The sequence below is a fragment of the Cherax quadricarinatus genome, chromosome 49 (assembly GCF_038502225.1).
Source record: "Cherax quadricarinatus isolate ZL_2023a chromosome 49, ASM3850222v1, whole genome shotgun sequence".
NCBI classification, from domain to species: domain Eukaryota; kingdom Metazoa; phylum Arthropoda; class Malacostraca; order Decapoda; family Parastacidae; genus Cherax; species Cherax quadricarinatus.
This window is the reverse complement of record NC_091340.1, coordinates 8,655,578-8,681,375: the sequence shown is the minus strand read 5'-3', so window position 1 is coordinate 8,681,375 and position 25,798 is coordinate 8,655,578. Positions and strand designations below refer to the sequence as shown.

The 25,798-nt window shown below is 38.0% G+C and overlaps 1 protein-coding gene across 1 annotated transcript in view; it reads right to left on the bottom strand.

The window, feature by feature from the left end:
* The window catches only part of LOC128697023 (peptide transporter family 1-like), a gene marked incomplete at its 3' end in the record, with an annotated part of 72,389 nt that overhangs the window by 4,965 nt on the left and 41,626 nt on the right, over positions 1-25,798 (bottom strand). The window contains 5 exon segments of the mRNA XM_070095072.1: positions 2,996-3,136; positions 14,975-15,078; positions 15,855-15,983; positions 17,720-17,848; positions 24,509-24,679. Of these exon segments, the coding sequence (XP_069951173.1) occupies positions 2,996-3,136; positions 14,975-15,078; positions 15,855-15,983; positions 17,720-17,848; positions 24,509-24,679 (674 nt within the window).

Here is a 25,798-nt window from a genome sequence, read left to right as displayed (position 1 = left end):
ATTCAATTATATTCCTGTCGACAACGGAAAATAGTTTCAAATTATATTATGGGAATATAACATTGTGATTTTCTTAAAGTAGTTTACAGTATGAGAATGCTACAATTGGAGGGCAGTACTGCTTTGGGTAGGTATTTATACTACTGTGTAGTATTAGTCAATGCATGAACTTGGGCATCCAGTCTTGAAGTTTTAAGATTTAGATACGTAATTGGGAGATTTTTTGGTAAGGTGCCTCCAAGGACAAAGTTCTTTGTCTCCACAGACTCCTAAGTGCACCACTTACCCTTTTCCCCTCATCAATTCTATGATTCACCTCATCTTTCATAGACCCATCCGCTGACACGTCCACTCCCAAATATCTGAATACATTCACCTCCTCCATACTCTCTCCCTCCAATCTGATATCCAATCTTTCATCACCTAATCTTTTTGTTATCCTCATAACCTTACTCTTTCCTGTATTCACTTTTAATTTTCTTCTTTTGCACACCCTACCAAATTCATCCACCAATCTCTGCAACTTCTCTTCAGAATCTCCCAAGAGCACAGTGTCATCAGCAAAGAGCAACTGTGACAACTCCCACTTTGTGTGTGATTCTTTATCTTTTAACTCCACACCTCTTGCCAAGACCCTCGCATTTACTTCTCTTACAACCCCATCTATAAATATATTAAACAACCACAGTGACATCACACATCCTTGTCTAAGGCCTACTTTTACTGGGAAATAATTTCCCTCTTTCCTACATACTCTAACTTGAGCCTCACTATCCTCGTAAAAACTCTTCACTGCTTTCAGTAACCTACCTCCTACACCATACACCTGCAACATCTGTCACATTGCCCCCCTATCCACCCTGTCATACGCCTTTTCCAAATCCATAAATGCCACAAAGACCTCTTTAGCCTTATCTAAATACTGTTCACTTATATGTTTCACTGTAAACACCTGGTCCACACACCCCCTACCTTTCCTAAAGCCTCCTTGTTCATCTGCTATCCTATTCTCCGTCTTACTCTTAATTCTTTCAATAATAACTCTACCATACACTTTACCAGGTATACTCAACAGACTTCTTCTTCTTCTTTCAACGTACCAGCCGTATCCCACTGAGGTGGGGTGGCCCAAAAGAAAAAACTGAAGTTTCTCCTTTTAAATTTAGTAATATATACAGGAGAAGGGGTTACTAGCCCCTTGCTCCCGGCATTTTAGTCGCCTCTTACAACACGCATGGCTTACAGAGGAAGAATTCTGTTCCACTTCCCCATGGAGATAAGAGGAAATAAACAAGAACAAGAATTAGAAAGAAAATAGAAGAAAACCCAGAGGGGTGTGTATATATATGCTTGTACATGTATGTTTAGTGTGACCTAAGTGTAAGTAGAAGTAGCAAGACTTACCTGTAATCTTGCATATTTATGAGACAGACAAAAGACACCAGCAATCCTACCATCATGTAAAACAATTACAGGCTTTCGTTTTACACTCACTTGGCAGGACGGTAGTACCTCCCTGGGCGGTTGCTGTCTACCAACCTACTACCTAGGACTCAACAGACTTATCCCCCTATAATTTTTGCACTCTCTTTTGTCCCCTTTGTCTTTATACAAAGGAACTATACATGCTCTCTGCCAATCTCTAGGTACCTGACCCTCTTCCATACATTTATTAAATAATTGCACCAACCACTCCAAAACTATATCCCCACCTGCTTTTAACATTTCTATCTTTATCCCATCAATCCCGGCTGCCTTACCCCCTTTCATTTTACCTACTGCCTCACGAGTAACGAGTAACGTTTAGACTGGTTTCTAGTTATCTGACCCATTCTGTACTGTTTTTCATATTGATGCTTTGTGTTAATGGATTTAAGGATGCTGGGTGTTAGCCAGGGACTATTCAGTCTCTTAGCTGTCTCGTATCTGTATATGTTTCAAGCTCATTATGCCAGTCGATGTTATTCATAGCTGTTATAAAGTTATCAACAGCTGTCTTGTTATGTAGTCTGAAGGTAACTTTAGTAGTGTCTTGGGGCAATTTACCTAGGTTGGTTATGAGAAAGGTAGGGTAGTGGTCTGTGGTGTCTGTGATTATGCCTGATTTTTAAAGGGGGATATAGTGTTAGTCCAGATGTGGTGTAATAAGGAGATACTAGTCTCGGAGATTCTTGTAGGTTTTGATATTGTTGGTAGCAACAATCAGTTGCTCGTAGTGTTTGTGAATTCGGTTACTTTTGGGTCTTGGTCATATAGCAGATTTATGTTGAAATCTCCTGTTAGTAGCAGGTGGTCTTTGTTCATATGTACATCAGTTATTAAGTTTCCTAATTTTTCACTAAAGTGGTAAATGTTTGACTGTGGTACTCTGTAGATGTTTATAACTGTGAGGGGTTTTTGCAGGTCTTTTGATTTAAATTTAGCTATAATATATTCACCATGTTCATCCCTTGTGCAAGAATTATTGATACATTCAAGATAATTTGAATAGTATATAGCTGTTCCACCCCCCTTGCTGGTCTGTCCTACAGTTGTGTATGGCTGTGTAACCAGGAATGACATAGACATCTGTAGTACCAGGCTTTAGCCAGGTTTCTGTGAGTGTGATGATTGACATACTGGAATGAAGGGAACTGAGTAATGCTGTGAGATCATCGTAATGTTTGCTCAAGAATCTGACACTGTAATTAAAGATAGTTATGTTATTGTTTGCTCTGAGTAATGTCTTTGCTTGGTCTGTTGTATAATAATTACAGTTGCTATTTGATTCGTGTAAGTCATTTAATAAAAAGGATTATATCAGGATCAATGCTTGTAATCATAAGAATGAAAGTGACTCGACAACTAGATTTTTGAATGAAGTATTATGTTACACTTGTATTTTATATACATACTGTATAATGACTACCGGTAGCTTAATGAAAAACTGCAAAGATTTTGAACTCTAGATGGTAGAAAAGGAATGATAATGGACAAGAAAAAATTAATTTCTTACCTTCCAGGCTCTACTTCCATAAATTTTGTACCAGACGTGTGTCCTTGGGGTGTGTCTTCAATAAAAAAATCGTAAGTGTCAAATTTTCCCTTCAAACGCACTGATGAGTTGAAAGGCACCATGTCTAGGTTGTACAGCATCCTGAAGAACATAAATATGCTTAACTGTCAAAGTATAAAAAAGAAAAAGGCACTGTGTGTACTATGTACAAGAAAAAATTAGAACAAATAAAGCATGAGAATATCATGCAAGGGCTCTCAACGGTTATGAAATGCTTTGTTAAATTTGGAAAATGTCGAAATTTAAAGCAGGATACTAAGTTGCTGAAAATAAATGAGTGTGTAGATTCACTTATCTCCTATTTTACATGTGCTCTTGACAAGACTTACTTTTGACACCTTAACCCTTTGACTGTTTTCGACGTATAAATACGTCTTACGAGCCAATGTTTCTGACGTATATATACTCAATAATTCTAGCGGCTTCAAATCAAGTGGGAGAAAGCTGGTAGGCCCACATGTGAGAGAATGGATCTGTGTGGTCAGTGTGCACCACATAAAAAAAAATCCTGCAGCACACATTGCGTAATGAGAAAAAAAAAACTCTGATCGTATTTTTGGAATAAAACGCCGACTTTGAGGTGTATTTTCGTATAGTATTTATCGTTGTATTCGCGTTTTCATGGTCTTAGGTGATAAAATGGAAAACATATTACAGAAATAGAGATGATTTTCATTACTTTTACGATGAAAACGACCTTGAAACTGAGCTCAAAGTAGCGGAAATGTTCGATTTTTACCAATGTTCAAGAGTAAATAAATCACACCACACGTCCAATACACGTCAACTGGGGAGTCTAATATTCTTTCACTAGTGCACTGATATTATTTATACAATTTTTACAATAATGCAGTCGTCTGCATAACAGTAAATTTTGTATTTTTTTGTATGAATAAAAAATCAAAATAGAAAGCAATAATAATATAAGAGGGGCCTAGAGATGTGACTAATGAACAGAGCATATGTTATTTTAGTGCCACGAATGTCTACCTTGTTTATTCTGGACCCTATTTTGAAATTGGCATCTTTTTTATTTTGCGTGAAATTGGCCAAATTGCCAATTTCTGACCACCATATTGGGTAGTCCAAATTAGTAAATGGGAGGTTTCTTGTACTCAGCTGATAGATAAAATGGAGTTCTAAAGAAATAGCTATGAGTTTGGTCAACTGGAACAATGGAATTGGCTGAAAATTGGGCTCAAAGTCGGCGAAATCGCCGATACGCATATGTCGCCGAGACCGCTAACTTCGCGGGAGCATAATTCCACGAGTTTTCGACCAAATTTCGAACTTTTGGTGTCATTACCATCGGGAAACGATTCTCTATAATTTCATAAGAAAAAATAATATTTTTTTTTTTCAAAAATTGAGCGACATAGAATGACAGTTTCAGAGAGGGGCCTGAAACAGTCAAAGGGTTAAGGCCACAAAAAAACATCCTCATGGTAATGAATAACACTGTGGTATCAGAGAACACATCATTTTTTTTTTTTATTATCACACTGGCCGATTCCCACCAAGGCAGGGTGGCCCGAAAAAGAAAAACTTTAACCATCATTCACTCCATCACTGTCTTGCCAGAAGGGTGCTTTACACTACAGTTTTTAAACTGCAACATTAACACCCCTCCTTCAGAGTGCAGGCACTGTACTTCCCATCTCCAGGACTCAAGTCCGGCCTGCCGGTTTCCCTGAACCCCTTCATAAATGTTACTTTGCTCACACTCCAACAGCACGTCAAGTATTAAAAACCATTTGTCTCCATTCACTCCTATCAAACACGCTCACGCATGCCTGCTGGAAGTCCAAGCCCCTCGCACACAAAACCTCCTTTACCCCCTCTCTCCAACCTTTCCTAGGCCGACCCCTACCCCGCCTTCCTTCCACTACAGACTGATACACTCTTGAAGTCATTCTGTTTCGCTCCATTCTCTCTACATGTCCGAACCACCTCAACAACCCTTCCTCAGCCCTCTGGACAACAGTTTTGGTAATCCCGCACCTCCTCCTAACTTCCAAACTACGAATTCTCTGCATTATATTCACACCACACATTGCCCTCAGACATGACATCTCCACTGCCTCCAGCCTTCTCCTCGCTGCAACATTCATCACCCATGCTTCACACCCATATAAGAGCGTTGGTAAAACTATACTCTCATACATTCCCCTCTTTGCCTCCAAGGACAAAGTTCTTTGTCTCCACAGACTCCTAAGTGCACCACTCACTCTTTTCCCCTCATCAATTCTATGATTCACCTCATCTTTCATAGACCCATCCGCTGACACGTCCACTCCCAAATATCTGAATACATTCACCTCCTCCATACTCTCTCCCTCCAATCTGATATTCAATCTTTCATCACCTAATCTTTTTGTTATCCTCATAACCTTACTCTTTCCTGTATTCACCTTTAATTTTCTTCTTTTGCACACCCTACCAAATTCATCCACCAATCTCTGCAACTTCTCTTCAGAATCTCCCAAGAGCACAGTGTCATCAGCAAAGAGCAGCTGTGACAACTCCCACTTTGTGTGTGATTCTTTATCTTTTAACTCCACGCCTCTTGCCAAGACCCTCGCATTTACTTCTCTTACAACCCCATCTATAAATATATTAAACAACCACGGTGACATCACACATCCTTGTCTAAGGCCTACTTTTACTGGGAAATAATTTCCCTCTTTCCTACATACTCTAACTTGAGCCTCACTATCCTCGTAAAAACTCTTCACTGCTTTCAGTAACCTACCTCCTACACCATACACTTGCAACATCTGCCACATTGCCCCCCTATCCACCCTGTCATATGCCTTTTCCAAATCCATAAATGCCACAAAGACCTCTTTAGCCTTATCTAAATACTGTTCACTTATATGTTTCACTGTAAACACCTGGTCCACACACCCCCTACCTTTCCTAAAGCCTCCTTGTTCATCTGCTATCCTATTCTCCATCTTACTCTTAATTCTTTCAATAATAACTCTACCATACACTTTACCAGGTATACTCAGCAGACTTATCCCCCTATAATTTTTGCACTCTCTTTTATCCCCTTTGCCTTTATACAAAGGAACTATGCATGCTCTCTGCCAATCCCTAGGTACCTTACCCTCTTCCATACATTTATTAAATAATTGCACCAACCACTCCAAAACTATATCCCCACCTGCTTTTAACATTTCTATCTTTATCCCATCAATCCCGGCTGCCTTACCCCCTTTCATTTTACCTACTGCCTCACGAACTTCCCCCACACTCACAACTGGCTCTTCCTCACTCCTACAAGATGTTATTCCTCCTTGTCCTATACACGAAATCACAGCTTCCCTATCTTCATCAACATTTAACAATTCCTCAAAATATTCCCTCCATCTTCCCAATACCTCTAACTCTCCATTTAATAACTCTCCTCTCCTATTTTTAACTGACAAATCCATTTGTTCTCTAGGCTTTCTTAACTTGTTAATCTCACTCCAAAACTTTTTCTTATTTTCAACAAAATTTGTTGATAACATCTCACCCACTCTCTCATTTGCTCTCTTTTTACATTGCTTCACCACTCTCTTAACCTCTCTCTTTTTCTCCATATACTCTTCCCTCCTTGCATCACTTCTACTTTGTAAAAACTTCTCATATGCTAACTTTTTCTCCCTTACTACTCTCTTTACATCATCATTCCACCAATCGCTCCTCTTCCCTCCCGCACCCACTTTCCTGTAACCACAAACTTCTGCTGAACACTCTAACACTACATTTTTAAACCTACCCCATACCTCTTCGACCCCATTGCCTATGCTCTCATTAGCCCATCTATCCTCCAATAGCTGTTTATACCAATACATAATCCAACAAACTACTGAAGAGTGGGTAGGGAATGTGTAGATCAAGTGTTTACATTGAAGCATATATGTGAACAGTATTTAGATAAAGGTAGGGAAGTTTTTATTGCATTTATGGATTTAGAAAAGGCATATGATAGAGTGGATACGGGAGCAATGTGGCAGATGTTGCAAGTATATGGACTAGGTGGTAAGTTACTAAATGCTGTAAAGAGTTTTTATGAGGATAGTGAGGCTCAGGTTAGGGTGTGTAGAAGAGAGGGAGATTACTTCCCGGAAAAAGTAGGTCTTAGACAGGGATGTGTGATGTCACCATGGTTGTTTAATATATTTATAGATGGGGTTGTAAAAGAAGTAAATGCTAGGGTGTTCAGGAGAGGGGTGGGATTGTGGAAAATACTGTATATATTTCCAGAAATTCAGAATTTATATGTAAATAGATGGCCATACTGTATTTAATAATATTTATGTCATAGAAAACGGAAAGCCTGCGTCTGCGCAGAGGGGACTCGCCATCTTGGTTTTGAATTGGATACAACATTAATATAATGGGAAGAAATTTTCGTGCTCTAGAGGTTAAAATTGGATTGACACCTCTCAAATAGGAGGCAAAATTGTTGGATGTGCATTCCTGCATAACTTGAGATATCAGACGACTGGACAAGACAGCTCCAGGAACCTCAGATAAGCTCTCTAGATTTGTGTATAATTCTGGCCAGTGTTTTCATAAATTTAGTTAGTGAGGTTTTTCTGAGTATGATACAACTTAATATCCAGTCAAATTGGTGAGTGATATTAAGATATATTTTCCTTCTGTTATGTATATGTGTATTTATATATAATCATTTTTTAATTTAATATACAGTCCACAAATTTATATATTTACCAGTATTCCTGGTGTATGTATATTCATTTAATTAATAGGTCCAGAGCAACTTGTGGATATGACAGTGGTAGGTATCGAAGGGGGACATTTTTGCGACCTAGGTGTCCCAAATTCCTACTTGTCTAACTGATAAATAATAATTATCTATGTTCATTTATTGTTATGTACATAATTATACATACAGATAAATGCAATTTTCCACATTTAATTTGCCCGTTGGTCCTTCGAACTGGATGTAATTAGTGAAGTCATTAATTAGTTAATTACTTAATAATTATATGTGAAATGACAGAAGGAGGTGGATGTTGAGTTCACAGATTTACTTAATGTGTAGTGGATTATAATTATTACAATATTAAGTTTGATAAGACAAGTGTGGATAAAGATTATATTGTGTATAATATTAATTTTGCTATGCCAAATTCTGGCAAGGATTTATATTTGTATAATATTAATTTGATAAGCCAATTTTGGCCAAGATTTATATCAGTGTATGTGTAATTGATAAGCCACGTGTAGCTAATTATTAATGTGTATATTAATTTTGCTATGCCAAATTCTTGCAAAGATTATATTAATTTGTGTAATATAAATTTTGATAAGCCAAGTTGGGCTAAAGGTTTGTATTAATGCACATTTAAAATTATATTATAATTTCTTGCATGTGTAATTGCTAAGCTCAAGTAGCTGGGATTTATTCAAAGGTAAGTTGTAATCAGTGTTATTAATAAAGTTGAATTTAATACATTGCATCATGGCTGAAAATGAGGAAATTAATATAGAAGACAAACATATGGAATATAGAGTAAAGAAAGCATCAATACATGCCAAAAAAGTTCATGTAACCAAGGCATATAATAAGTGCCTGGAATTAATGAATCAAGAAACTGTGAATACTGATGATTTAAAATTGTATTTAGATGCTTTAGGTAATAGATATGATTCATACAAATTATATTACAACAAATATGAAGGAGATTTATTAGTAAACTGTGTAGATGAGACTGAAATAGATCTCATGATTAATCAGTATTATGAATTAAAAGAAAAGATTCTTTCTTGTAAAAGCCAGGCCTTGAATAAATTAAAATGTGTAAACCAGGCAGTTGGTCAGTCTACTCCAACAAATAATATGTCTGCCAAAACTCCCAGAATTGTGTTTGCCTGTGTTTAATCCTGGAGAAAATTGGGAGGAATTTTGGTCAATTTTTAAAGCAGCTGTGCATGACAGGAGTGACCTAGCCTGTGTAACTAAATTATTTTACCTCAAAGGACAGGTAAGAGAAGATGCTCACATACTCATACAAGCCTTTCCCAATGTAGATGACTCTTACAAGGAAGCAGTTGACTTGCTGAAGGTCACTTATGGTAATATAGAACAAAGTAGGTTGGATCTAGTGAATATCATTATTAATTTAAAATCTCCAGATCACACTTACAAAGGTTTACAGCAGTTTAGAGTTAAACTGGAGAGCACTCTCAAAACTTTAAGTAATAAATATAATCTGAAAGAATCAGACTGGTTATTGAGTGCCATAGTACAGAATAAATTAAGCTGTAAAACACTTGAATGACTCTCGAACAAATATCACAAGGGTTAATTTGGTCTGGAGGAAATAAGACTAGGTCTACAAGGGATTAAATTATGGGGAATCAAATACAAAATGGGAATTGACACAGTTACTTTTTGCTGATGATACTGTGCTTATGGGAGATTCTAAAGAAATATTGCAAAGGTTAGTGGACGAGTTTGAGAATGTGTGTAAAGGTAGAAAGTTGAAAGTGAACAGTGAAAAGAGTAAGGTGATGAGGGTATCAAATGATTTCGATAAAGAAAGATTGGATATCAAATTGGGGAGGAGGAGTATGGAAGAAGTGAATGTTTATAGATATTTGGGAGTAGAGGTGTAGGCGGATGGATTTATGAAGGATGAGGTTAATCAGTGACCTGTACTTAACTCTGTGAAGAAGTGTCTTGTGTGCTCCCGTGGACTGAACCAAGATGCCCTCCATCGAGCAACTTTACCAGCAACTTAAGGAAGAATTGAGGGTAGCGAAGATGGAGATACGGCGATTGACCGAGGAAAACAAGAGGATTCGTAGTAGTCCTCCTGTTTCGAGTCCTCAGGTCAAGAAGGGATCGTGGTCAGTGGCTGGACAGCAGGGGACGACGAAGTTGACGATCAAGAAGACGAATGGAAAGCCAGAAACGATGAAGAAGAAAGAGACTGCTGTGGAAACTCCCGTGGAAACCTCCAACGCATTCTCGGTGCTACCCGACGAATGTGAGTCGACTACTGGGATCGTCACGACGAACGACAACAAGGAAGGTAAGAATATTGTTGTTGTTGGGGATAGCCAGGTTAGATACATGGATAGGGCATTCTGCTTGAAGGACAGGAGTAGGAGACAGAGGGTTTGCTTTCCTGGGGCTGGGATGGAGGACATTGTTAGCCGGCTTGACAACATCATGAACGGTAATGGGATCAATCCTATTATTTGCCTCAGTGCTGGAGGCAATGATGTAGGCAAGCGTAGAAGTGAGGATTTAGTTAGAAAGTTCAGGACAGCTATAGACATAATTAGGAAGAAGGGGGGGGGGCGCCCTGTTATATGTGGCATTTTGCCAAGAAGAGGTGTTGGTAATGAATGGTTGTCCAGAGCAATTGGTATTAATTGTTGGCTGGATAAACACTGTAAGGATAATGCAGTACCATTCATTGACAACTGGGACAACTTCTATGGCCGAAATGACATGTATGCCAGGGATGGGGTTCACTTATCCAGGGCAGGTGTGGGTTTTCTTGCTAACTCAGTTGAGGGGGTTGTTAGGACTTTAAACTAGGATTAGTTAGAGGTATGGGTTTAGAAATGATAAATAATGAGTATGGATATATTGACTTATGCTCTGATATTAAGAATCTTAATAGTAACTGTCATGGAGTAACTCTGGGTAATGATAATTTCAGAAATTGTGTAAAAACAAAGATGAATAGGAAAAATGTGCAGAAGAAAAAACATATGATGGTATTTTATGCTAACAGTCGAAGTGCAAGAAATAAAATTAATGAACTACGTTTGGTAGCATGTGCTGGGAACTTTGATATCATTGCATTAACTGAAACGTGGTATGATTTAAAGAGTCGGGATATGACTGCTGAGTGTAATATTCAGGGATTTAAGTTGTTCAATGTGGATAGATGTAATGGGAAGGGGGGAGGAGTTGCATTGTATGTTCGAGAAAATATTAATTGTTGCATAAAAACAGGTATAAAAATAGATGGAGCAGTAACAGAGTCTGTTTGGGTAGAGTTCGTGGAGGGTCAAGAAAAACTAATTCTAGGTGTAATATACCGACCTCCAGGCTTGGATCACGATAGAGGGAGACTTCTTTGGGACGAAATTGTTAGGGCTTCTGGACACAGTAACATAGTCATAGTAGGGGACTTTAACTTTAGTCAAATTGACTGGAATTCTTTGACAGGTAATCTAGAGTCCAGTGACTTTATGGAAACAGTTCAGGACTGTTTTCTGAAACAGAGCGTAACTGAGCCTACCAGGGGTAATAATTTGCTAGACCTAGTCTTGTCAAATAAGGAAACACTCGTGAATAATCTGGAGATCACTGAAGAGCTTGGCGCAAGTGATCACAAATCCATCACTTTTAGCATTAATTGGGAATGCAAGAATAATGATAATACAGTAAAAATCCCTGATTTTCGTTCTGCCGATTATAATGGACTTAGGGAACATCTGTCTAATCTTGATTGGGGTTATCTAGCTAATGATTTTATTGACGATAATCATACTTATGAATATGAAGGGATCTGCTTTTATGATTGTTTTCTTAATAATGTACACAGTGCCCAGAGTATATACATTCCCCAGAGAGAAATTAGGTCTAATAATAACGATCCCAAATGGGTTAACAGGAGGCTAAAGCATCTATTAGGGGAGAAAAGGGGAATTTATAGGCGCATCAGAAGAGGAGAGGTTAACCTTACTGACCAATATGTTCAGCTTAAAAGAGAAGTAAAAAAGGCGATTAGAAAGGCTAAACGTGACTATGAAATTAGAGTTGCTAATGAATCAAAGACTAATCCAAAGGGGTTCTTTCAAGTGTATAGGACGAAGGTGAAGGAAAAAGTAGGACCTCTGAAAACTGGGAATGGACAGCTGACGGATAATGAACTGGAAATGTGTTCCTTATTTAATGACTATTTTTTGTCAGTTTTTACACAGGAAGATGTAAATGAGATTCCAGTAATTAACAATTATTTAGTTCCTGATGAATTTAAGTTAACTAATATTACTGTCACGAGGGACATGGTTATTAAACAGATAGACAAACTGAAACAAAATAAGTCCCCGGGACCCGATGAGTTGTTTTCCAGGGTACTTAAGGAATGCAAGATGGAGCTTAGTCAGCCATTAACGAGTGTATTCAATGCGTCCATCCTTACCGGTGTTGTGCCAGAGTTGTGGAAGATGGCTAATGTGGTTCCTATATTCAAATCAGGGGATAAGTCCACTCCTTCAAATTACCGTCCAATAAGCCTGACATCTATAGTGGGCAAGTTATTAGAATCAATTATAGCTGACATTATCAGAAGTCACCTTGAAGAGCATAACTTGATAAATGAATCTCAGCATGGATTCACGAGAGGTCGTTCCTGCCTGACAAACTTACTGACGTTCTTCAATAGAACATTTGAGGCAGTTGACAGTGATAAGGAATATGATATTGTTTATTTGGATTTTAGTAAAGCCTTCGATAGAGTACCTCACAAGAGACTCTTAAGAAAAGTGGCAGCTCATGGTATAGGAGGTAAAGTTCTAGCATGGATTGAGGCATGGCTTACCAATAGAAAGCAGAGAGTTACCATTAATGGAGTGAAATCTGAATGGGGATTAGTCACTAGTGGCGTTCCACAAGGATCAGTTTTAGGCCCTCTCTTGTTCATAATTTACATTAATGACCTTGATGAAGGGATTACGAGTGACATGAGTAAATTTGCTGATGATACAAAGATAGGCCGTATAATTCACTCTGAGGAGGATATCAATGAACTCCAGGACGATTTGGACAAATTAATGTCTTGGTCTGAAAAATGGCAGATGAAGTTCAATGTGGATAAGTGTAAGGTACTTGCCCTTGGTAATGAAAATAACCCTCGAAGCTATAATCTAGGTGAAGTAGAGCTTGATCATACAGAATGTGAAAAAGACTTGGGAGTCATGGTAAGCAGAAATCTAAAGCCAAGACAGCAGTGCCTTAGTGTGCGCAACAAGGCCAACAGATTACTTGGATTTATCTCAAGAAGTATAAGTAACAGAAGTCCAAAAGTTATTTTACAGCTCTATACATCACTAGTGAGGCCTCATTTAGATTATGCTGCTCAGTTTTGGTCCCCTTACTACAGGATGGATATAGACTCATTAGAGAACATACAGAGAAGAATGACTAAAATGATTTACTGTGTAAGGAACCTCCCGTATGAAGATAGACTTAAAGCCTTAAATCTCCACTCTCTGGAGAGGCGTAGAATGAGGGGAGATATCATTGAAGTGTATAAGTGGATGACGGGCATAAACAAGGGAGATATTAATAAAGTACTGAGGGTGTCGAACCAGGTAAGAACCAGGAATAATGGATTTAAGTTGGATAAATTTAGATTTAGAAAGGACATAGGTAAGTACTGGTTTTCTAACAGAGTTGTAGATGCGTGGAACAGTCTTCCCAGTGGGGTGATAGAGGCTAGGACCTTGGGTAGCTTTAAGAAGAGACTGGACAAATATATGAGTGGGAGGGGCTGGGTTTGATTGGTGTCATTGGGTACGGGAGTTATTTCTTGGGTAGCTTTAGGTAGTGGTCGTTTTGATAAGGACCTGCCTCGCATGGGCCAGTAGGCCTTCTGCAGTGTTCCTCCATTCTTATGTTCTTATATGGGTGTGAAGCTTGGGTTGTGAATGCAGCAGCGAGGAGGCGGTTGGAGGCAGTGGAGAAGTCCTGTCTAAGGGCAATGTTTGGTGTAAATATTATGAGGTGTTGAGTTAATAAAAGTATTAGTCAGAGGGCAGAAGAGGGGTTGTTGAGGTGGTTTGGTCATTTAGAGAGAATGGATCAAAGTAGAATGACATGGAGAACATTTAAATCTGTAGGGGAAGGAAGGCGGGGTAGGGGTCGTCCTCGAAAAGGTTGGAAGGAAGGGGTAAAGGAGGTTTTGTGGGCGAGGGGTTTGGATTTCCAGCAGGCGTGCGTGAGCGTGTTAGATACGAGTGAATGGAGACGAATAGAATTTGGGACCTGACGATCTGTTGGAGTGTGAGCAGGGTAATATTTAGTGAAGGGATTCAGGAAAACTGGTTATTTTTATATAGCCTGACTTGAGTCCTGGAAATGGAAAGTACAATGCCCGCACTCTAAAGGAGGGGTTCGGGATATTGGCAGTTTAGAGGGATATGGTGTGTATCTTTATACGTATATGCTTCTAAACTGTTGTGTTCTGAGCACCTCTGCAAAAACAGTGATTATGTGTGAGTGAGGTGAAAGTGTTGAATGATGATGAAAGTATTTTCTTTTTGGGGATTTTCTTTCTTTTTGGGTCACCCTGCCTCGGTGGGAGACTGCCGACTTGTTAATCACATTTGGAATGACCATGGCCCCAAGACCGAAATGTTTCCAATAAAATGTACTAGTTTTTTTTGCATTTTGCATTTTTCCAAGAACCTGCTGGTAACGCATAACATTTTTTTTTACCATAAAAACTATGTAGAGCAAATCTTACTATAATTTAGACATTTTAATGTGTCCCAGAGCTCGATGCTAGTTCACTCAGCTCACACACTGAGGTCCGAAATTCGATTCTGTTCTGGTACGGCTGGAAAACATTAGGGACATGTTTCCATAAGACACCTGCTGTTCCTGTTCACCCATCAGTTTAAAATGGGTACCTGGGTGTTAGTCGACTGGTGTGGGTTGCATTACCCAATTATCTTCATTTATTACCCAATCATCTTCATTTATTACCCAATCATCTTCATTTATTACTCAATCATCTTCATTTATTACCTAGTCATCTCCCACGAACACACAGAGTATTAAGTCAATTTTTTATTTATATTCAAGAACACCTGGTTAAGAAGACTTAACCAGAAGAGACGAAGTACAGTACTGTATACACTAGATACCTTAGTTTCGGAAGTCCGCTGTCTGATTTCATATAATCGTCTGGTGGCTCAATGTTGACCATTTTTATAACAGTAGAATCAGCTGTGATCATAATAGCATGTGCCTGTTACCAAAATTAAATATCATGAAAAGAAATTGAGTAATGTGCTTCTGTACATAAGTACAATACACAGATAACCTACATATGGGAAACAAACTCATGATGACTTTCCAGTCCAACTTGGATCATTAACTAACCCAAGTTGGGCCAAAACATTGTCAAAGTTTCTCTCTTCTAACTGTAAGTTATTTGTGTGTTCTTCCGGTCACAGTATTGTTTATATTTTTTACAGTATTAATCCATTTAAAGCAATTACAATAATGTTTTACACTCATAAAGGCTACTTTAAAAAAAAAAAAAAAAAAGGTAGACTTTTAAAACCTCTCCTAAATACCAAATATGCATATTTATGGGAACCTTATATGTTCATGAATACTGACATTCTGACTCACAAAATCATAATGACATGAGTGCAAACAAACCATACCACGGGTGGGGTTTGAACCCGCGGTCTGAGAGAGTTTTGAGACTCTTTGACCAAGGGTTCAAACCCCACCTGTGGTATGTTTTTTTTTTACTGACATTCTGGTTAATAAAAGATACATTTCATAAATCATCAAAGCAAAAGTGAAAAATATTATTCAGGTACTCTAGCTTTTTCAATGAATATTAATAAATGAATATTTATAAATACAGTATCTATATTCACAGAAATTTATCTGTTGGAAGTCAAATAAAATTTTTATAATTTATATTCATGTTTAAAATAATTGTAGCCTGAGAAAGTTACACAATAACACTCAAAATATAATTTATGATGTCTTCCACCGTTATCTTACTGTTTCTTCATGGACGACAATTTCGTAATGTGGCAGACCATGGCGAACATTGCCGCAGTTATGTTCATCAAATTCTAAAGTCACATTGAATGTCGTGTTGGCCTCGTTTATCATGATGCTCTTGATTATCTAGAAATAATGAAAAAGTTGATTGTATAATATACAAGTTCATTTTACTTTAGTAATAAGGTAAAATAATAAATACAGCCTCTCCTCACTTTGCAAAGTACTAATGTTTACCGATGACTCGGACTTACAAAGGGCTCCCTGACCAGTATGCATACCAAATAATGTAGTGTATTACAGTTGATTTCCTTTTTTCTGTTTATTGCAATATACAGTAAACTACTGTATAAACATTTAAAAATATACCAGAAATATTATAAATGGTGCAAAGAATACCACCTGGTGGTTCACACTTACACTCACTCACCCATTTGACCATAAACAGAAATATCAATCTCAATCTTAAAATAATGAATCCTAACTAGTCATAAGTTGGTCTGTGATACTCCAATACTGAAACTATGTTTTTTTTTTTTTTTTTCCAACAAGTTGGCCGTCTCCCACCGAGGCAGGGTGACCCAAAAAAGAAAGAAAATCCACAAAAAGAAAATACTTTCATCATTCAACACTTTCACCACACTCACACATTATCACTGTTTTTGCAGAGGTGCTCAGAATACAACAGTTTAGAAGCATATACGTATAAAGATACACAACATATCCCTCCAAACTGCCAATATCCCAAACCCCTCCTTTAAAGTGCAGGCATTGTACTTCCCATTTCCAGGACTCAAGTCCGACTATATGTACTGTGCCAAAACAAAAGCATTCACATTGCTAAACTCACAAAATAGTATTTAGTCACTTAGCCATAATACCAACTTACCCCATAATTTGTAATATTTTAAATTTAAGAATTAATCTAAGTCTGCCTGAAATGCCTAGCCATGCTAGGTGTTCTAGTGGCACCCTCTGTAATTAGTATTTTTCTACATGTAAACCACACAATAACCAAATTCTGTAAACTCAGCATTGTAATCCTTATAGAGAATAAACTTTGAACTGAATTTGAATTGAATTGAAGGTGACATTAAAACATATCAGAGATGGCTGACACTACCATTATAGTATGCTCCTCACTTTGCAACGAATTCGTTTACTGATGTGGTCTTAAGAATGGAACTCCATCGTTAAGAGAGGAGAGGCTGCAATTAAAGTTTACCACTCTTTAACCTATGTGTAGTTTAATCTGCCTGAAATGCTCAGGCATGTTAGTGGCTTTCTTTGTACTTAACATTTTTTTTTTTAGATAAAGAAATGCCGCCATGTGGCTGCATGACCCAGCACAGAGATGACTGGTGCTCCACATTCCACGAAAAAACATCAGTTTTCAGAACTTTTCGAATTTCGGATGAAGGGATGTGGACCTGTAATCTGTTTGTCACATGATGAAGCCCACTGTGTGGGTGAAATGATGTAATTAAATATTTTATTTCTTATATAAAAAGTAATTAATAACGTCATAGCTTTCTTTGTTATGCATAACAAGCAACTAAAGCTTTCACTACCTGTAGGCTTTGAGATGTAAGTAATTTTGATACAGGCATTTGTTACATATAGAAAAATCATATGCATATACAGTGGACCCTTGACTAACAATCAGCTCCCAACTCGACCAGTTATGTAAGTGTATTTTTGTAAGTGCTTTTGTATGTGAATTTTGGGGGGTCTGAAACGGACTAATCTATTTCACAATATTCCTTATGGGAACAAATTCGGTCGGTAACGACACCCGAACAGACGTCTGAAATGAAATAATATCGTTAGTCGAGGGTCCACTGTATTTTTATTTTACTTACATGTTCCTGAAGCTGGGGTATCTTAATTTCAGGATCTTGCCCAGTAACATTAAGTGCAATGTCACAAGGTAGACCATTGATGAATGTTACTCTTGTCTCTCCACTTTGCAAGGCTACAGAGAAAGTCGTCTGTGTGAGGGACAGCATTTGTTAACTTACAGAACAAAGAAAATTAACATGCACACATGGAATAAAACAAGTACACTAAATTATGGTAATTCAATGCTACCTTAACGAATTGTAAGGTTAACATAGATTTCTAGCTTAGTTCTGGGCAAATTAAAAAAATGGTTGCTAATATAAAACACTTTCACCAACATTCACACTATCACTGTCTTCCCAAAGGTGCACAGATATGACAGATCAGATAACATAAGAACATAAGAAAGGAGGAACACTGCAGGAGGCCTGCTGACCCATACTAGGCAGGTCCTTTACAATTCATCCCACTAACAAAACATTTGCCCAACCCAATTTTCAATGCCACCCAAGAAATAAGCTCTGATGTGAAAGTCCCACTCAAATCCAACCCCTCCCACTCATGTACTTATCCAACCTAGATTTGAAACTACCCAAAGTCCCAGCCTCAATAACCCAACTAGGTAGACTGTTCCACTCAACTACCTTATTTCCAAACCAATACTTTCCTATGTCCTTTCTAAATCTAAACTTATCTAATTTAAATCCATTACTGCAGGTTCTCTCTTGGAGAGACATCCTCAAGACCTTATTAATATCCCCTTTATTAATACCTATCTTCCACTTATACACTTCGATCAGGTCTCCCCTCATTCTTCGTCTAACAAGTGAATGTAACTTAAGAGTCTTCAATCTTTCTTCATAAGGAAGATTTCTAATGCTATGTATTAATTTAGTCATCCTATGCTGAATGTTTTCTAACGAATTTATGTCCATTTTGTAATACGGAGACCAGAACTGAGCTGCATAATCTAGGTGAGGCCTTACTAATGATGTATAAAGCTGCAGTATGACCTCTGGACTTCTGTTGCTTACACTTCTTGATATAAATCCCAGTAATCTATTTGCCTTATTACGTACGCTTAGGCATTGCTGTCTTGGTTTAAGGTTGCTGCTCACCATAACCCCCAAGTCCTTTTCGCAATCTGTATGGCTAAGTTCTACATCATTTAACTTATAAGTACTAGGGTTATGGGCACTCCCAAGCTTCAGAACCTTGCATTTATCTACATTGAACTGCATCTGCCACTTTTCTGACCAAGAATAGAGTTTGTTTAAATCCTCCTGAAGTTCCATAACATCTACGTTTGAATCAATTATCCTACCTATCTTTGTGTCATCGGCGAATTTGCTCATATCACTAGTAATTCCCTCATCAAGATCCTTGATATATATTATAAACAACAACGGGCCCAAGACTGATCCCTGTGGAACGCCACTTGTTACAGATCCCCACTCGGATTTAACCCCATTTATGGACACTCTCTGCTTCCTGTCAGTGAGCCATGACTCGATCCACGAGAGCACTTTTCCCCCAATGCCATGAGCTGCCACTTTCTTTAACAGTCTATGGTGCGGAACTCTATCAAAAGCCTTACTAAAATCTAAGTAAATAATATCAAATTCTTTATTGTGGTCAACAGCCTCAAAAGCTTTACTGAAGAAAGTTAATAAATTAGTTAGACAAGACCGGCCTCTTGTGAATCCATGCTGAGTATCATTAATCAAGCTATGCTTATCGAGATGGCTTCTTATAATCTCAGCTATAATTGACTCTAGTAATTTGCCTACAATTGAGGTCAGGCTTATTGGGCGGTAATTTGACGGTAACGACTTGTCCCCTGTTTTAAAAATAGGAGTTACATTAGCCATCTTCCACATATCAGACACTACACCTGTTTGAAGAGATAAATTAAAAATATTAGTTAATGGTTCACAGAGTTCCATTTTGCATTCCTTAAGAACCCTTGAAAAAACCTCATCAGGATGTTCCTCCAAACAGCAAATATCCCACCCCTCCTGCAGAGTGCAGGCACTATACTTCCCACCGCCAGGACTCAAGCCCAGCTATCCAGAATATATCTTTGAATAAACAGTATAATACTGTACTAATAACAAAATGGTTATGGAACTTCATCTTGTTAGGCATTTAATCCTAAAAATCTTCATACAACTGAGAAAAACCACATTTTGAAAAACAACATGAAACAAAACTGAAAATACTTCAACACAAGTTTTTTTTTTTTTTTCAACAAGTCGGCCGTTTCCTACCTAGGTAGGGTGACCCGAAATACTCATAGTCTTGTTTCATCTTTATTTTGATTATATGGATTTTCTGAGTAATTTACAGTTATGTCATATTTTTATTTTTTTTTTTTTTAACAATTCGGCTGTCTCCCACCGAGGCAGGGTGACCCAAAAAGAAAAAATCCCCACAAAGAAAGTACTTTCATCATCATTCAACACTTTCACCTCACTCATACATAATCACTGTTTTTGTAGAGGTGCTCAGAATACAACAGTTTAGAAGCATATACTGTACGTATAAAGATACACAACATATCCCTCCAAACTGCCAATATCCCAAACCCCTCCTTTAAAGTGCAGGCATTGTACTTCCCATTTCCAGGACTCAAGTCCGGCTATATAAAAATAACTGGTTTCCCAGAATCCCTTTATTTATTTATTTATTAATTTGAACATGATACAAAGAAGTACAAAAAATACAGTACTTAATAAGTGTAGCATGCCAAAGCCCCTTGTATGCAGAGATTTATGGGCAGGCTTAAAATTAACTTAAGATTAACAAAGCAATGATATATTCACTGGTAAAACATTATTGTAAACAGATAACAATTAAGCACAAATGAATATTTCAAAGACAGGTCATATGGTCATTGCTGTGCTTTCAGTAGAATGGAGTGTTAGGTAATGTAATTAAAAGGTACAAAGTTTGATTGGGTCACAGGTTAAACATTTATGAGATACAATTATTCAGTATTTATTTAGGTGAGGGTGAGTAAGTGATTTTTAAGAAGAGACTTGAATTTATAAACAGACAGTGTTTCTTTTATATTCACAGGTAATGAATTCCAGATTTTTGGGCCTTTTATGTGCATTGAGTTTTTGCATAGTGTGAGATGGACACGAGGAACATCAAAGAGTGATCTGTGCCTTGTGTTTTGGTCATGTGTTCTGTTGAGGTTGTTAAGGAGACATTTGAGGGGAGGGTTTATATCAGAGTTAAGTGTTCTATGTATGTAGTAGGTACAATAATAAGTATGGATGTTTTGTATGGTGAGTAGGTTTAGAGTTTTGAATATTGGTGGAGTGTGCTGCCTGTAGTGGGAATTTATCATCATTCTGACTGCAGCCTTTTGTTGGGTAATTAGTGGTCTGAGACGGTTTACTGTTGTTGATCCCCATGTACAAATTCCATAGGTGAGATAGGGGTAAATAAGTGAGTGATATAGGGCCAGGAGGGCTGGCTGTGGAACATAGTACCGTATCTTCGATAGTATGCCTACAGTCTTGGAAATTTTCTTGGAAATTTGTTGTGTATGTGTTTGAAATTTGAGTCTATTATCAAGGTAGATTCCTAAGAATTTTCCCTCTGTGAGCTTTGTGATAGGTGATCCGTTTATCATTATGTTAAGAGGGACATCTGTAGCTCTGTTACCAAACTGGATGAAGTAGGTTTTGTCAATGTTGAAAGTAAGTTTGTTAGTCCTCATCCAGGTAGATATTTTCTGTAATTCGGTATTCACAGTATTGGCTAGCATGACTGGGCTCAGGTGAGAGAAGACGTATGTAGTGTCATCTGCAAATAGTGTGGGTTTGAGTAGTTGTGATGCATTTGGTAGGCCATTTATGTAAATGAGAAAGAGAAGAGGGCCAAGGACACTTCCCTGTGGGACACCAACTGTAATTGGCTGTGCGGAAGAGTTTGCCCCATTTGTGTACACATATTGACTTCTGTTGTTGAGGTATGACTTTAGGTAGTTGAGGGAGTGCCCTCTTACGCCATAGTGTGACAATTTTATGTGGAGCAAGTCATGGTCAACTGTATCAAAAGCTTTACATAAATCAATGAAGATCCCCAGTGGGACTTTTTTCTCTAGTGCAGTGTATATTTGTTCTAGCATGTGTATAATAGCATCATTCGTATTTTTATTAGGCCTGAACCCAAATTGACAGGGGTTGAGTATGTTGTGAGAGATGAGGTAGGAATAGATTCGCTTATGAATTAATTTTTTGAAGATTTTAGAGAGAGGGTGTAAGTTGGATATTGGCCTATAGTTACTCAAGTCTGTTTGGTCTCCTCCTTTATGGATCGGGGTGACCCTCACTATTTTGAGAACTGTAGGGAAGGTAGAGGATTCGATGGATTTGTTAAAGAGTGTTGCAATGATTGGTGACAGCACTTGTGATGCTTTTTTGTATATAAAGGGTGGTAAGGTATTTAAATCTCCTGTTTTGTTTTTTAGTGTGTTGATAATAAGGGAGACTTCTGTTGGGTTAGTTGGAGCTAGGAACAGTGTGTTTGGGTAGTTGCCAGTGAGGTAGTCATTGGGTGGGGTATCCGAGCTTGGGATTTTATTGGCAAGGTTTTTTCCTATGGTGGAGAAGAAATCATTGAGTCTGTTTGCTGTTTCAGTAGTTCAGTAGGTGGGAGTTGGGGTTCATCTGGTTTTGTTAGTTCAATTGCGCTATTTCGTGATATCTTTTTGGTTCCTAGAATTTCTGATAGAGTTTTCCAGGTCTTTTTTATATCACCTCTTAAGTTGGATAATTTGTTCTCATAATACAATTTTTTAGCCCTTCTTATCAGGCTGGTTAGGACTGACATGTAACGTTTTGTTTGGTCTCTGGTTATGTGACCCATTCTGTACTGTTTTTCGTATAGGTGCTTTGTACATGTATTTATGGATTTGAGGATGCTGGGTGTTAGCCAGGGACTGTTCAGTTTCTTAGCTGTCATCTGTTTAGTCTTTTAGGGCAGTGCTTGTTATAGAGGTATTGGGTCTTTTTTAGAAAATTATTAATACATTTGTCAGTATCTGTATAGATTTCTAGCTCAGTGTGCCAGTCAATGTTTGTCACTGCTCACACTCCAACAGCTCGTCAGGTCCCAAATACCATTCGTCTCCATTCACTCCAATCTAACACGCTCACGCACGCTTGCTGAAAGTCCAAGCTCCGTGCCCACAAAACCTCCTTTAATCCCTCCCTCCAACCTTTTCAAGGATGACCCCCTACCCCGCCTTCCTTACCCTACAGATTTATACGCTCTCCATGCCATTCTACTTTGATCCATTATCTCTAAATGACCAAACCACCTCAACAACCCCTCTTCAGCCCTCTGACTAATACAGTACTTTTATTAACTCCACACCTTCTCCTAATTTCCACACTTTGAATTCTCTGTATAATATTTACACCACATACTGGCCTTAGACAGGACATTTCCACTGCCTCCAACCACCTCCTAGCTGCAGCATTTACAACCCAAGCTTCACACCCATATAAGAGTGTTGGTACCACTATACTTTCATACATTCCCTTCTTTGCCTCCACTGATAACGTATTTTGTCTCCACATATACCTCAACGCACCACTCACCTTTTTTCCCTCATCAATTCTATTGTTAACCTCATCCTTCATAAACCCATCCACTGACACATCAACTCCCAAATATTTGGAAACATTTATTTCTTCCATACTCCCTCTCTCCAATGTGATATCCAATTTTTCTGTATCTAAATCATTTGATACCCTCATCACCTTACTCTTATCTATGTTCACTTTCAACTTTGTACCTTTACACACCCTTAAAAATGTAACCCTCTTATTCTTACATGTTTTTCAGTCCACACAATATCAGACAGCATGTAAATTTTCAGGAACATAACCATGTGGTGTTGTGCAGGACTACTGTGTTGCATTAAAAACATTTGACATTTAAATTCAATCAATGTAAATTGTCATCAGTTCAAGAGGTGTTATTTTAATAATACTTTTTAAGCACAAATGCAAGCAAAACTAATCAAAGTCTATTTTTAGTACTCTGCAAATCATATCCATGAGACACCCTGTGGGGAGAGTGACATCCTGTGGGGAGTGATACCCTGTGGGGAGAGTGACACCCTGTGGGGAGAGTGACACCCTGTGGGGAAAGTGACACCCTGTGGGGAGAGTGACACTCTGTGGGGAGAGTGACACCCTGTGGGGAGAGAGACCCTGTGGGGAGAGAGACCCTGTGGGGAGAGTGACACTCCTCCAAGAGAAAATACCTCTACCATAAGTCACAAACCATTCAAGCGACACTATTACATTAAAATGATGCAGCGTTAGGTAAGGTAAAACAGAAACAAAATACAGTAGGGCCCCCATACCCATGCATTCGATATCTGCGGTTTCAGTTCTCTAGTTTGCTTTGGCTCAAAAAACCCTTAATTTTGCTTAATAATGGCACTAAAGCACAAAAGAGAAACCGGCACTTCTTCAAAGCCTAAGAGAAGCCTTGAAATGCTTCCTATCAGTGAAAAAGTGTTAATGTTAGACTTATTTTGCATAATCAATCAATTAAACTTTATCACAGGTATATATGTAACGGAAAAATTATTTATATTTAGGGTTTGCTACTATCCATGGTTTCAGGTATCCACGGAAGGTCTTGGAATGCATTCCCTAAGGATACGAGGGGACTACCGTGTAGTATTAATTCACACTGATAACATTATTTTTTTGTTTCCTTTAAGTACAGTATAGGAATCAAGCTATCATATCACTTTAAAATACTGCACTTACCTCAAGTTTAAGTTCCAAACACCCTGAAACTAGGAATGCCACTCCTGCCAAGATACCACCTGTGAACATCCTCGGCAACTGTCTCTTGAGAAGATTGCAGCGAGCCAGTAGAGGATATACAAAGGTATCAAACACGGGAATAAACAGTAGGATAAAGAGAGGGTTCACCACCTGAAAAGGATAAAATCTTTATATTAAAAATTACTGTATCTAAATTATCTATTACATGTATATGGAACATTACTAGTTACTCTTGTATTTATGTATATGCACAGCAAAATGTTTATGCAGACTTGCTTGCTTACATCAATTTTAGAAGGTAACACACTAGATAACTATGCAAGTTATAGACTAAATAAATAAATAAATAAATAAATAAATAAATAAATAAATAAATAAATAAATAAATAAATAAATAAATAAATAAACTGCACACACACACACGCCTACCTCTGTATTATTTTTCATTAGAACACCATTTTCCAAGACTGATTTGTTTCAGACATTAGGTATTAATGAGCCAAAGCTGCCACTTATGTTTTTAACAGTAAGGCTTTGGTGGAAAGAAGGAAGATCAGGGCAAGACAGTGATGGAACTTATCAAGGTTTAATTTCCTTAGGTTGGCAAGTGTAGTTTAAATTTTCCTCTACAGTAAATCCTCAGTTTAATGGACTTTGGAAATACGGGACAAAATCTGCTAGGTCAACATTTGTTGGTTACAGGATTGTCTATTATTATTAGGACAACATCAAAATAATAATGTCCATATCCACAAAACTAGCCTGTAATTGTTTTACATGATGGTAGGATTGCTAGTGTCCTTTTTTCTGTCTCATAAACATGCAAGATTTCAGGTACATCTTGCTACTTCTACTTACACTTAGGTCACACTACACATACATGTACAAGCATATATATACACATCTCTCTGGGTTTTCTTCTATTTTCTTTCTAGTTCTTGTTCTTGTTTATTTCCTCTTATCTCCATGGGGAAGTGGAACAGAATTCTTCCTTCGTAAGCCACGCGTGTTGTAAGAGGTGACTAAAATGCCAGGAGCCAGGGGCTAGTAATGCCTTCTGTATAAATTACCTAATTTAAAAAGAGAAACTTTTGTTTTTTCTTTTTGGGCCACCCTGCAGAGGTGTCACTAGAGTTGGTGTCACCCGGAGCAGCATCTTTGGTGTCACCCCCATGAAATTCAAGTATGGGGAGGATGGGGGGGAAGGTAAACTCCAGTTATGTCACTACTGCATGACCAGTGACAAATGTTTAGCAATGAAAACATTTA